General features: G+C 40.8%; 1 protein-coding gene across 1 annotated transcript; it reads left to right on the top strand.

Annotated features, from left to right (window-relative positions):
• Positions 1–544: 544 nt before the first annotated feature.
• On the top strand, positions 545–11,845 carry LOC114364889 (uncharacterized). The gene is made up of 6 exons (XM_028321246.1): positions 545–747; positions 1,071–1,383; positions 1,882–2,149; positions 9,120–9,306; positions 10,031–10,168; positions 11,726–11,845. The coding sequence occupies exons 1-6, from the start codon at positions 580–582 to the stop codon at positions 11,798–11,800; spliced, it is 1,149 nt and encodes a 382-aa protein (XP_028177047.1). The 5' UTR covers positions 545–579; the 3' UTR covers positions 11,801–11,845.
• The last annotated feature ends 2,088 nt before the right edge of the window (positions 11,846–13,933 follow it).

Below are 13,933 nucleotides of genomic sequence, written 5' to 3'. Positions count from 1 at the left end.
TATCCTGTTGTAACTAAGCTTTAAGTTTACTAAGGTACCTGCATGCCAAATTTCAAGCGTCTAACTTAAGCGGTTTAGATTTTTTATACAAAAGAATTTTCCCGCTAATTCCCGTTCTCGTGGGAATTCCTAAGATACTATAACCTGCCCAGGAGTATGTTGAAGAAGTATGGAGTATGGAGTATTCGTTGAAATCCGTCGAGTAGTTTTCGTTTCTATAAGGAACATACAGACAGACAGACAAAAATTTTACCGATTGCATTTTTGGCATCAGTATCGATCACTAATCGCCCCCTGATAGTTATTTTGAAAATATATTTCATGTACAGAATTGACCTCTTTACAGATTTATTATAAGTATAGATAATTCTGAAGTCTAAATTGCAAAAAAACCCCTAATTACACATTTTTTTTGTAAAATGATAAGATAAATGCAAAAAAGCGCATACAACAATAAATGCACCAGATACCTTAGTAAGGGACATTGATTATAATATTGATAATAAAGATTAAAATCATGCGATATTTATACAGCCAAGGAACGAATTTTTAGAACAGTGTCGCAAGGATCAAGCCAAAATGCGCTGGTGTTGGGTTTTACTCTTGGCTGCAGTGGCTCTCGCCCAGAATTCTGAAGAAGAACTTGATTTGGCAGAACCATGTGATCCGCAGACCTGCCAGTTGCCAGAATGTCGGTGTGCATCCACAGACATCCCTGGGAACTTAGCTCCAAGGGATACCCCACAGGTAAATCATAAATAATATCTTTGTAGAAAATCTTTCATTTATCTTTAACCTAAAATATTTATATTATATCTCTGATATACCAAGTTATAACTTAAATGGCACAATAATCCGACTATGCAATTTGAAATCAATCTAATCATTTAATTATTCTTCTTTTTAATAATCACCAAGCGTTAGTTGGCTGTAGTTAATAACTAATCTGTTTTCTGTACCTATTAGAATGATAAATCTGCGTTTACTTTAATTCCTACTAAAAATATATCCATCATGTCTTTTACACTTTTATTTTCTTGAATGCCCTTAAAATCAAAACTGCATTTCAGTTCGTGATGGTGACCTTCGACGACGCAGTCAACGTCATCAACATTGAAACCTACCGTGAAGTTCTATACGACCGTAGGAACAGCAACGGCTGCCCAGTTGGCACCACATTCTACGTCAATCACGAGTATACAAACTACCAGATTGTCAATGAACTGTACAACCAAGGTTTTGAGATCGCTCTCCACTCCATCAGTCATAGGACGCCCCAGACCTGGTGGCATGAAGCTGGCCTTGAAGACATGAGGCAAGAATTCGGAGACCAGATCGAGCAGATGGCGCAATTTGCCAATATTCCTCAAGACGCTATCCATGGTAAGCCTGATCACTGCATAGTATAAAACAAAGTCGCTTTTTGCTGTCTGTCCCTATGTATGCTTTGATCTTTAGAGTAGGCGCACACCGTTGATTTTTAGTTGGCCGATAGTTGTGCCCGATTTCAAATTGTATGAAGAATCGGCCAAATCGAATCGGCGTAGTGTGCGCACTCCCATACATGCCCATACTGATCAACAGCCCGACTAAACTATCGGCCGACGAAAACGGTGTGCGCCTACTCTTACGCAACGGATTTTGATGCGGTTTTTTTTTAATAGGTAGTGTTATTATGTATACTCAGCATCTGTGCGAAGCTGCGATGGGTCGCTAGACCGCTTAGATTTTGATGGGTTAGTTGTTAAGTTACGTCAACGTTCATTTAAGAGAATACAACAAAAATATACTCTCTGAAATCGTAATCCTAATCAGGTCTATAGAGTCTGCTTTATAAATGTGTGTGTGTGTTGATTTTGCATTTTTTGTTTATTTATTCAGGCATCCGAAGCCCATTCCTGCAACTGAGCGGGAACGCCACCTTCCAAGTCATCAAAGAGACTAGTCTCACCTACGACTGCTCGTGGCCGACGATCACTTCCCTCGACCCTGGTCTCTGGCCTTACACCCTGGACTACGCAAGCACCCAGGACTGCGTCATTCCCCCCTGCCCTACTGCTGCTCTGCCTGGTGTTTGGGTTGTACCTATGGTCTCCTGGAGGGATCTGCAAGGTATACCTTGCGCGATGGCGGATTCTTGCTTCTTTACGTAAGTTTTTGTACTTTTTGTTTCATCATCATCATCATCATTTCAGCCATCGGACGTCCACAGCTGAACATAGACCTCCCTCAATGATTTTCATGTTGATCGATTGGGGCGTCCAACGCCTTTCTGTTACCTTTATGATTTCGTCGGTCCACCTTGTGGGTGGACGTCCCACGCGGCCTTCACTCCAGTACCTTGCTGCCCTATCGTCCGTCAGTTCTCATTGCGTAGAGATTGCAATCCGGATTATTCGAAATTCGAAAATATCTGAAAAATCCGGATATTGAGGCTTTAAAAAAATCCGGATTTTTACTTTGAAATACGGTTTTTTCGAATATTCTTACCCCAAAAATTTTATCATAAAATCATAAACCAAAATATCTATTGAATGCAACATGGATGCAAAACAAGCGAAGTTTTGATTGAACGAACCCGCACTTCGTCGCACAACACTCACACCTGCACCACTGTGCCTGCACAATGACGCGTCATGCCGCATGCGTAAGTGAATTCGCTAGTCGGCCAGTGAGTTTTATACGAGACGCTGATTCTGAAACACCTTATCGCTGAGTTTTAAAGTGTAAGTCATTATCATCATCATCATCATCTCAGCCATAGGACATAGGCCCCTTTCCCAATGCTTTCCATGTTGCCTCGTTGGTAGCGACCTGCGTCCAGCGCCTTCCTGCTACCTTTATGATGTTATCGGTCCACCTTGTGGGTGGACGTCCCACGCTGCGTTTTCCGGTACGCGGCCTCCACTCCGAATTCAAATTATTTATTGCATGTCACTCCAGAACCTTGCTGCCCCATCGGCCGTCAGTTCTGCGTACTATGTGCCCTGCCCATTGCCACTTCAGCTTGTATCCGTCGGGCTATGTCAGCGACTTAAGTTCGTTTACGGATATCCTCATTAATTTGTCAGTCAGTCAATAAGTCAGTGACCTTTCGTTTTTATAGATAAGAGTATAGATTTGTGGGTATGTTGTTCGTTGAACAAATGATGAAGTCCGTTCGTTTCAAACGAAATTATTTATTACTTTCCACAATCAATTTACGAAGGAGAAACAGAGCACTTCAGTTATATTATGTGACACAAGTATAAAGTAAGATTGATCGAATAAAAAGATCGTTACACAGTTCGTACTACGTTATCAGTTAGCGGTCGTCGCGAGCCGCACGGGTCTCGCGTAGATAGCAAAAGTCGTGACTGGCGCGCTGGGCGGCCTGCGCATGTAAGTAGCGGTGGAATAGCAAACCGGTTCTCCGACGAGCCGCGCGCCGTAAATATGCAATATCTAACACAATACGCGTAGTCTATTTGTTTGTGTAAGTTATTTATTTAGAATATAATATGTATTAGGTATTTATTTATGTTTGTTATTAAAATATATGTGTAGTGTATTTATGTTACTGTTTATCAAGTGTGTTTGTAAATATATTATAATGCTATTGATATTATCATAATTTATGTAATGTACTTAGGGTTTCTGATTTCTCGACTTATTTTTTTTCTCGAGTTTCGAGAATTCTCGAGGCCAAAGTCTCGAGTTTTCTCGGGTCTCGAGTCTTTTAATGAAAACTGCTGAAATCGGTTGAAATTTCATTAAAACACAAGTTTTTTTAATCTAATATACCTACTTTTATGCACAACAATCAATATTAGAATTTAGTACCGCTTATTTTGGTAAGAAAAGAAACAAAAAATAAAATCTTCTGTCATAATTAATATTTACTAATAATCATAACAAAAGTTATAAAGTCGCATAGTACTATAAGGATAAGGGTCATTCTACCGGCCAAGAAAATCACGTGTCCGGGGCCAAAAAGTACCCGAATATCATAATATTTCAGTAACAAATATTTTTATCTAATAGTATAACTTTGGTTCTTGTTGTTAAACCACAGAGATAGTTAATAATAGTTAATTAAGTAATTTAAAAAAAATCGTAAGTCGTCAAAAATTGATTACCACGACGTGTCCGCGCTCCCGATTTCAGAACAAATTTGCTCGTATAAATTAATCCGATATTATTACCGCTTTCAATGCTTATGTAATCGATTACTGATTAAATAAACATTGATAAATTAAATACGATATAACTATATCACTAAAAGGTTTTGTAAAATAACTATTTGAAGTTGTGTCCGGGCGTTAACCGTGATTACCCCGACACGTCGCTAATGTGCGCCTACGTCCCTAGCTACGCAATTTAGAAACGAGCTCTATCCTCCCCCGTGAACCTTTAGTGGTAATGTACTATAAATATATAATGTGTTTGTATGTAAATATTATAAATGTTATGTGAGTTCCCCACATCACTCCCCCTCGAGAGACCTTGCCTAAGGTCGATAAAAATCCGGAAAACGGACTTGACGACCAGAGCGCGTTGTTCTAACCGCTGGAGTGGCACTACTGGGTTCTGTGGCTGTTGTGTTACATTGTTCGGTCATGATGTAGGCTGGCTTCAGTCTGTCTACCGAAACTGTGACTTCTTTACCTTTGACACGAATTTTGTAAACCTTTTGTCCTCTGTCTAACACCTCGTATGGGCCTGAGTAAGCTGGTTGTAAAGAACTTCTCAAGGCATCTTCACGGAGAAAGATATGAGAACAAGAGGAAAGGTCTTTGTAAATAAAAACTTTTTTAGTTGAGTGGTTTGATGTGGGTACTGGCTGTAGGTTGTTGGCAAATGATCTGATTCGTGATACGAAATCTGTCAAATCAGGGGTGCATTTGTCAACATTAGAGCCTAAAAATTCCCCTGGTAGTCTTAAGGGCTCACCATAAACAAGTTCTGCCGATGTTGCTTGTAGGTCTTCCTTAAAAGAACTTCGTATGCCAAGTAGTACTATAGGCAACGCTTCGGACCAACTGCTATCACTGTGACACATAATGGCGGCTTTTAGTTGACGATGAAATCTTTCAACTAGGCCATTGCACTGTGGGTGGTATGCAGTGGTTCTGCGGTGTCTGAAACCTAATGTTTTCGACAGTTGTTGAAATGTTGCACTCTCAAATTGCCTGCCACGGTCGGTTACGACGTCGGTAGGGCAGCCGAAACGAGCAACCCATCCAAGGAGGAACGCATTGACCACAGATTCCGCTGTAATGTCGGTAATAGGGACAGCCTCAGCCCATCGTGTAAAACGATCGACCGCTGTCAAACAGTACCGATATTCTCTGGAAGGCGGTAGTGGTCCGATGAGGTCTAAATGTACATATTTAAATCGCGCTGTAGGTAAATCGAGGGTACCTAAAGGTGATTTAACATGTCGATTTACCTTAGTGCGCTGGCAGGCTAAACATGACATAGACCATTCTCGGCAATCTTTCCTTATCTGTGGCCAAACGTATCGCTGGGCTACAAGTTTGGCGCTGGCGTTGGCTCCAGGATGGCAAAGAGTATGCAAACTGTCGAAGATTTGTTTACGCATGGGTTTGGGTACGAATGGCCTGGGGGTTGATGTGCTGACATCGCAGTACAATTCTACGCAACTCCCAGGTATTTTCATTTTCTTTATGCGCAGGGAAGACTCCTCATTGATGTAATGAGATAATTCTGGATCTGACTTCTGCAATTTGGCCAATTTCTCAAAACTTACCGGTTCAGTTACTTCATCTACACGAGAAAGAGTATCAGCTACTGTATTATCTTTCCCGGAGATGTGCTGGATGTCTGTAGAAAATTGAGAAATGTAGTCCAGATACCTGTACTGACGCGGAGTGCAGTTGGTTTTGCGTTCACGAAATGCAAAACAGAGAGGTTTGTGGTCCGTGTATATGGTAAATTGAGAAGCCTCGAACCAGTGGCGAAAATATTTTATATTCTCATATATTGCAAGGAGCTCTCGGTCGTATGCTGAGTATTTCTTTTGTGCCGGGCTCAACTTGCGTGAGAAAAATGCTAGTGGTTGCCAATGACCGTCCTGCAACTGTTGTACTACTCCTCCCATGGCTTCATCAGAAGCATCAGTAAACAGTCCGAGTTTAGCCTTGGAGTCCGGGTGAGCTAGCATTGCTGCGTTGCAGAGACTTGACTTGCACTCCTCGAAAGCTCTTATTGCGTCTCCATCCATGACAATTGGTTGAGAGGCTTTGATAGACCCAGTCAGCAAGGCGTTCAGGGGAGATTGGATCTGGGCAGCTTGTGGTATAAATCTCCTATAGAAATTAATCATCCCCAAAAATCGCCTCAACTGCTTGGCTGTCTGAGGTTGTGGAAATTCCTTGATAGCCTGGACCTTACCTTCCAGAGGCCTGGTTCCGTGTTGTGAAATATGGTACCCTAGAAATGTGACTTCGGACGCCCCAAAAACGCATTTTGAAGTGTTGATCACCATACCGTAGTCTCGCATTCTGGAGAAGACCTGTCGGAGGTGATCTTCGTGCTGGGCTTCTGATTTTGAGAAGATGAGGAAATCGTCCAAGTATGGGTAGCAGAATTCTAGGTCTCGGGTCATTTCATCAACAAATCTCTGGAAGGTTTGGCCTGCATTGCGTAAACCAAATGTCATGTATGGAAACTCGAAGAGTCCGAAGGGTGTAGTGATCGCCGTCTTTATGATATCCTCCTCGTGCACTGGCACCTGATTATATGCCTTGACCAAATCAATGGTAGAGAAGACAGTACAACCAGACAGGCTATGAGAGAAATCATGTATGTGGCGTATCGGGTACTTATCTGGTATAGTTCTGGCGTTGAGTAGCCTATAGTCACCACAAGGCCTCCAGCCGTTATCTTTTTTAGGTGCCAGGTGTAGTGGTGACGACCATGGCGACTTTGATGGACGAGCTGTGCCATCTGCCAACATTGCGTCGAACTCAGCCTTTGCAATCCTTAATTTGTCGGGGGCCAACCTGCGGGGTGAACATGACACAGGGGGGCCAGGTGTTGTGCGAATGTGATGTACTGTATTGTGTTTAGGTGTACGCGGTGTGCCTGGTGGTTTAATAATTTCAGGAAATTCAGAAAGCAAATTATGATATCGCGAAGTTCCAGTCACAACTTTTACACTAGGTATTGAGTTATTATTATTAACAATACACGCTACAGTAGTTAAATTAGTTGTACCATCAATTATTCGTTTATTACGTATGTCAACGAGTAAATTAAAATACGACAAAAAATCAACACCAATAATCGCTTTAGTTACGTCAGCTACTACAAATTTCCAATTAAAGTCCCTACGAAGGCCTAAATTGATATTAAATTGTACATAACCATACGTATCTATAGTCGAACCGTTAGCCGCGCACAGTTGGTAGTTGGTCTTCTCACGACGATCACGGAGTGCAGAACGAGGGTAGACGCATAAATCGCTTCCGGTGTCAACGAGAAATTGAACTTTCGATCTGCGGTCCGTTACGAAGAGGCGACCAGTGGAGGGTAGGCAATCTTCAGCCGCCATTACAGATTGCCCTGAGCGTTTCCCGATTTGTAGTCGCATGGCTTCACGCACTTCTTAGCTTGACTGCCGAACTTGAAGTGGTACCAACATTGTGGGAACTTTCTATAGTTGGACTGGGAACGCGTTGATGGAGTCCGCTGTCGATTCTGCTGGTTTGACTGCCGGTTACGAGGGCGGGAACGGCCGTGAACATCTGCACTTAAAGAGCTGACCTGCTTTGTTAGTTCCGCTATGCTCCGTGCCATCATTTCTAATGCGGACTGCGTACTCGTAGCGCTGGTGGCTGCTACCTGCGGTGATGATGGCGCGATGTCATGCACTCTGTCAGCTAGGTCTGCCAGTTCGTTGAGAGACAGGCTCATTTGTGATGCAATCACTGTTTGCAGGTTGTTTGGTAATCGGCTCGTCCAAATTGTGCGAAGAAAGTCTTCCGGTATGTTAGGGCCGGCCAAATGCTGCAGATGTCGCAGGAACTGCGAGGGCTTGCGATCACCAAGCTCTTCCGATTGCAAAAGTTGCTTCACTTTCCTTTCACTGGACGTAGATAGCCTCTTGATTAACTCAGATTTTATCTTTTCGTATTTTCCGCTACTCGGTGGTGAAGTGATGATGTCTTCAACTTCAACAGCGAATTGACGATCGAGGTGCGAAAGTACGTAGTAATATTTCGTGTTGTCGTCGGTAATTCTCGCCATCGCAAACTGACCTTCGATTTGTGAAAACCATATTGAGGGTTTTTCAGGCCAAAACGGGGGTATTCTCACGCCAACTCGAAATGTTTCAGGTGCTGGTAACGTATAATTTTGTTGGGGGGTAGTTGCGTCCTCCATTTTATCTTGTTCCGTCGTTATAATACTTGCGTCGAGATATTCTTGATCGCTCATCTAGGATGCTTGAGTCGGGGTCACCAGTTGTGGGTATGTTGTTCGTTGAACAAATGATGAAGTCCGTTCGTTTCAAACGAAATTATTTATTACTTTCCACAATCAATTTACGAAGGAGAAACAGAGCACTTCAGTTATATTATGTGACACAAGTATAAAGTAAGATTGATCGAATAAAAAGATCGTTACACAGTTCGTACTACGTTATCAGTTAGCGGTCGTCGCGAGCCGCACGGGTCTCGCGTAGATAGCAAAAGTCGTGACTGGCGCGCTGGGCGGCCTGCGCATGTAAGTAGCGGTGGAATAGCAAACCGGTTCTCCGACGAGCCGCGCGCCGTAAATATGCAATATCTAACACAATACGCGTAGTCTATTTGTTTGTGTAAGTTATTTATTTAGAATATAATATGTATTAGGTATTTATTTATGTTTGTTATTAAAATATATGTGTAGTGTATTTATGTTACTGTTTATCAAGTGTGTTTGTAAATATATTATAATGCTATTGATATTATCATAATTTATGTAATGTACTATAAATATATAATGTGTTTGTATGTAAATATTATAAATGTTATGTGAGTTCCCCACAGATTCGACGAATATTTTATTGACCTACTGATACATCTCAACTCCCAGTTAAATAAAATTGTGACTCATATTTTCTTCTATTTTAGTCCTCCAATGAACGACGAAGACGCCTGGTTCCAATTCATCACACGGAACTTCGAGAGCCACTACTTCGGCAACCGCTCGCCCTTCGGCTTCTTCGTCCACGAGTGGTACGTCCGAGCCAACCCGGCGGTCGAACGCGCCTTGATCAGGTTCCTGGACGTGATCAATAATATTCCTGATGTGTTTATGGTAAGAAATTATATATACCTAATATTTCGCATTTACTCTGTTTGTCTGTGTCTCTTTCACGCCTAAATCTCGGTTTTGGGTGAAGCTCGCTTCCACCTTCGGCCTGATCGTCACTTACCATCAGGTGAGATACAGGTCAAGAGCTTCCTCGTTGTGAATAAAAAAAAATCACTGAACCGATTTTAATTAAAGGCATAGAGATAGTTTGAGTCCCGGGAAAGGATATAAGATTTTTGGAACAGGGACGCGCGCGTTAATCTTTTTCTGTCGTAGACAAAATTCCACGCGAGCGAAGCCGCGGGCGGAAAGCTAATTAACTATATTTAAAAAAAGTAAATTCAAATGTTTTGAGTGGATATAATTATAATATGTGATCCATCACTTAATCCGTGGGTTAAACTATGTATCACTTAGTAAGTTGGATCCCTAGGCTCTAGAGTTTTACGCTAGTATTCACAAACATTACTATGAGGTCTCACAGTGCGCATAGAGGCACAGGGTGACACACGAATCAATCACTGAGCTCTATTCAACGCTGTGCATTCGATTTGCTGCTTCACTTAAGCAAGCATCGTTTGTGAATACGGGTGTTAGAAAGGGCCCCCTTTAGGGAATCTTTTACCGTATGCAACTACTATTGAGGTCTGATTTTGCAGAGACTCTCACTAACGTGAAAATGTACAGACCATAGAAATTAATAAAGTTACTGGTATTATTTCCTCAGGTGAATACCAAAGATGTGGTGGACTGGGTAAAGAACCCCGTTCCTGTAAATGAGTACAGCCAGAAGGCTTGCAACTTGAACCAACCCACCACCTGCCGTCAAGCTGTTTGTGGGCCTCTGACCGCTGACCATACTGAAGTAAGTTAACTATTTTCTACTTTTAAAGGGCTGCTAAAGGTAGTGCTACACTACAAGTCATGGAGTGTCACCATGTCAAAATATTATTTCAGTTATTTTGTAAGACGTGTTTCGTATTTGGGTGACACAGTAACATGCAGTGCAGTGCAGCGTAGCTTCTATGCGGCCCGACATTTGAGCATTTTGTCTGTTTATAAATGGCCGCTTTTAGATGGCGCTGCATTGCACTGCATGGCGCGACACGCGGCAAAATATTTGGTTTTCTGTAATTAATTAATTTGGATTATTGTTTTTGTATTTCGTGGCGTAAAACCAAAAGGATTGTGGTTTTGTCACTGAACTCTATACACACTGGACTGGCTGCTGTCATAATATTTTTGTGCCCATTTGATTTTCGCCATTTTGGCGCTGTAGGCCATACTGTAGGCTGTACAGATACGTGTGTCCATGGAACTAAAATGAGTGATTTTCATTCTCGCTTACTCCTATGGTTACTCCATATAATGTAAGTACGTCAAAAATAGTTCTCGGTACACTCGTAGCACGTAGCACACAATATTAGCTGAGACAGCCGGTCCAGTGTGTATAGAGGTCAGTGAGTTTTGTAAATATTATTAAGTACTATTAAAAGCCCTTATGTCAGACTGACAACCTGCATGACATCATCATGGCATCGGAACCATAAACCTTGAAAACTAATCAAAAGTAGATAATTTAGTTGCTAGGAAGTGGGAACTAGGTATTTTGACGTATTTAGATTTATTTGATAACTGTTACGTTCAAATGACAGTGTTTTGTTTACCTTGTCACGAACCTGATACCAAAACCAAAGACGTGCAATTTATTGATAGCACCTATCAGAAGTTATTAAGCAAAACATTTTGTTCGGAATTTACCTAATTAACAGATTCTGATAATCTTGATTATAATCTTGTATCCACTTTTAATTTGTGTCTTGCAACTCAAGTGTTTTTAAAAAGCAATTTTACAAGTCCCAAATACCTATATTTTAACTCTACTACTATGGAAATAATCTAGGCCATCAACAACTGTGTTGCTTCAACCACACCAACGCGTGAAGATCGCCATCACTGGCGCGATCATAAGCCAATGACAGGTTGAGCGACCCATGACAGTCCGTGCGATCTGTCATTGGCCTATGATCGCCATAAAAAAAGTCTTAAGTCATTGATTTTCTGTAAAAAAGGCTTACACGTCCTAGTATTACTTTAACCCTAACACTGCTTCGGGACAATTAAAACAACTGAATAATTAATTTAAGTATTTGCACAGTTTTTTTTACTCAACATTTCATAAGAATAATGATTAAGATCGTTTCATCCACGAAGACGCGCTCCCCTAATGTTTGGTCGAAGGAAGCGCGGGGTGCGGGGAGTTTGATCCGAGCAATCCGAGCGTCATTATTATAGTGTGTGTGCACTCATAGATACCTAATAGCGTGTACCGATAATACTCAAAGTAAACACTAGCAGAAAAATGGTGGGGCGCGTCTTCGTGGATGAAATGATCTATACCTATTTTTATTTTTACTTGCAGATGCAATACTGGATGGCCGTTTGCAGCCAATGCCCGACCAATTACCCGTGGATAGGAAATCCCCTTGGGAACTAGTTAAGATTAACACATTAAAATCGTATTTATTATCACAGCAAAAAATATTTTATTTTACCTTTTATCCGTCAGTAGAAACATGAATATAGACCAAATTCTCCATTTGGAAAATCCTCTGGAAAACTATAAACCGGCCAAATGCGTGTCAGCCTCACCAAGGGTTCTGTACCATTGATTTATATTTTTTTTTAATTTAAATTATTTGTATGAAAGATTAGGCGGTAATAAGCGGTTTACGATTTACGAGGTATTAAAAAAAAACTAATTACTAGATCTCGTTCAAAACAATTTTCGTTGGTAGTTTTTATAGTAATGTACAGTCGCAGAATGAAAAGGTTCGTCACCTTAGTGTCGGTTTTCGCTTGCACTAGGTACTGTAAGAGTCAAACCTGCCAACATAACAGTGCAAGAAACAGTGCTGCTAACATTTAAATAAATATGACGTTTGCTAACGAATAAGGTTTTGCTTGTTTATTTTTCTATCCCATCAGTGCAATGCAATGATGACATTGACCAATTGACAATAGTTTTTTTTATTTAATAGAAATAATAATGGCAGGTTGAACCAACAAGAAGGTTTTAGTTTATCAATCATAATAATCTTCTTGACAAGATAATCGTCAAACAACTTTGATCAATAATTTTGAACTTTACTGACGAACAGTTAAAGATTATTTTCTCTAACTCGAGATTGTTCTGTAACATAGTTTCAAAAGGTAATATGTGTTCGCGATTCGTTAAAGGAATCAATTTGAAAACTGACGAACCTTTTCATTCCGTGACTGTACATCATAATTATGTTTTATTAGATTTTTCATTTTCTTATTTTAGAAGTTAGAGGGGAGGACCAACTTTTTTCCACTTTGGAAGCGTCTGTCACGCAAACTATTCGGTTTGGAAAAAAAAAATTTAGAAACCTCGATATCATTTTTGAAGACCTATCCATAGATACCTACCCCACACGTATGTATTTGAAGAAAAAAAAAATTGAGTTTCAGTTCTAAGTATGGGGAGCCCCCAATATTTATTATTATTTTTTTATTTTTGCATCAAAATCTTAATGCGGTTCACAGAATACATCTACCTACCAAGTTTCAACAGTATAGCTCTTATAGTTTCGGAAAAAAATGGCTGTGACATACGGACGGACAGACGGACAGACAGACATGACGAATCTATAAGGGTTCCGTTTTTTACCATTTGGCTACGGAAACCTAAAAAGGTTGTGCATGAAGTGGAGTCTATTTCTTCAAGATTGACTTGCATTGATTTTTTTTATTACCTATCACTTTAAATTTTAAACAATGATAACGATAAATACAAAAGATAATAGCGGCACTTATTAAAAGATAAAAACAAAATATTTTCTTACGTGGAAAGTGACGTTTTGATTTAATCTAAAAAGGACATGATTTTATCTTTTCAAGGTTAATGTTAATTGATTTTTCCAATAAGATATAGACTGCATATTTTACATTGGGTTTATTGTATGAAAATAATTACCGTAAACTGGGTTTACTTTGTTTCACGGGATGAATTTCATCGAAACTTCCATTTCGTATAAAATCACGAATTGCGTAAAACGAAACTCAATTTGCTAGTTATTTTTTTCTAGATTAGCAATACTGAAGAACTGTCAAATCCTTTTCTAACCTAACCTAAATCCTAACTATAGTTCCAAAATACTGGACTGTCCTGTCGATGACATTGACAGTGGGGCGCCACCGTCAATACCGGATCGCTGGTTCAGATTTTTGCCATGTTGGAAACCATATAGTTGAACGATGGTAGCGCCCCCCTGTCATTGAGTTTGGTGGGACAGTTCAGTGTGGGTCATCTATACACCATAATTCGGTATTTTAGTCGCCTGCGGAAGCATGACCATCTCTAATTTCGTTCGTTTCAGCCGAATGACGTCCACTGCTGGACAAAGGCCTCCCAAGGACTTCTACAAAGACAGGTCCTGCGCCGCCCGCATCCAGGCATCTCCCGCGACCTTCACCAGATCGTCGATCCACCTAGTGGGAGGCCTGCCCGTCGGTCCAGGTCCACCTAGTGGGAGGCCTGCCCACATGATGTGTTCCGGTTTTCTAATTTACCAAAAATGGTAAAACTAATGTCAAAAATGGACCG

This window comes from Ostrinia furnacalis, unplaced genomic scaffold, assembly GCF_004193835.3.
Source record: "Ostrinia furnacalis isolate ACB-3 unplaced genomic scaffold, ASM419383v2 OfSCF0440, whole genome shotgun sequence".
Lineage (NCBI taxonomy): Eukaryota > Metazoa > Arthropoda > Insecta > Lepidoptera > Crambidae > Ostrinia > Ostrinia furnacalis.
Note: the sequence above shows the minus strand (reverse complement) of the source record. Positions and strands in the feature narration are given on the sequence as shown.

Excerpts from the sequence above, each read along its gene's own strand:
- LOC114364889 (XM_028321246.1), top strand. The coding sequence starts at position 580 with ATGCGCTGGTGTTGGGTTTTACTCTTGGCTGCAGTGGCTCTCGCCCAG. Across the intron at positions 9,307-10,030 it reads ATATTCCTGATGTGTTTATG|GTGAATACCAAAGATGTGGT; the intron begins GTAAGAAATTAT and ends TTATTTCCTCAG. Across the intron at positions 10,169-11,725 it reads TGACCGCTGACCATACTGAA|ATGCAATACTGGATGGCCGT; the intron begins GTAAGTTAACTA and ends TTTTACTTGCAG.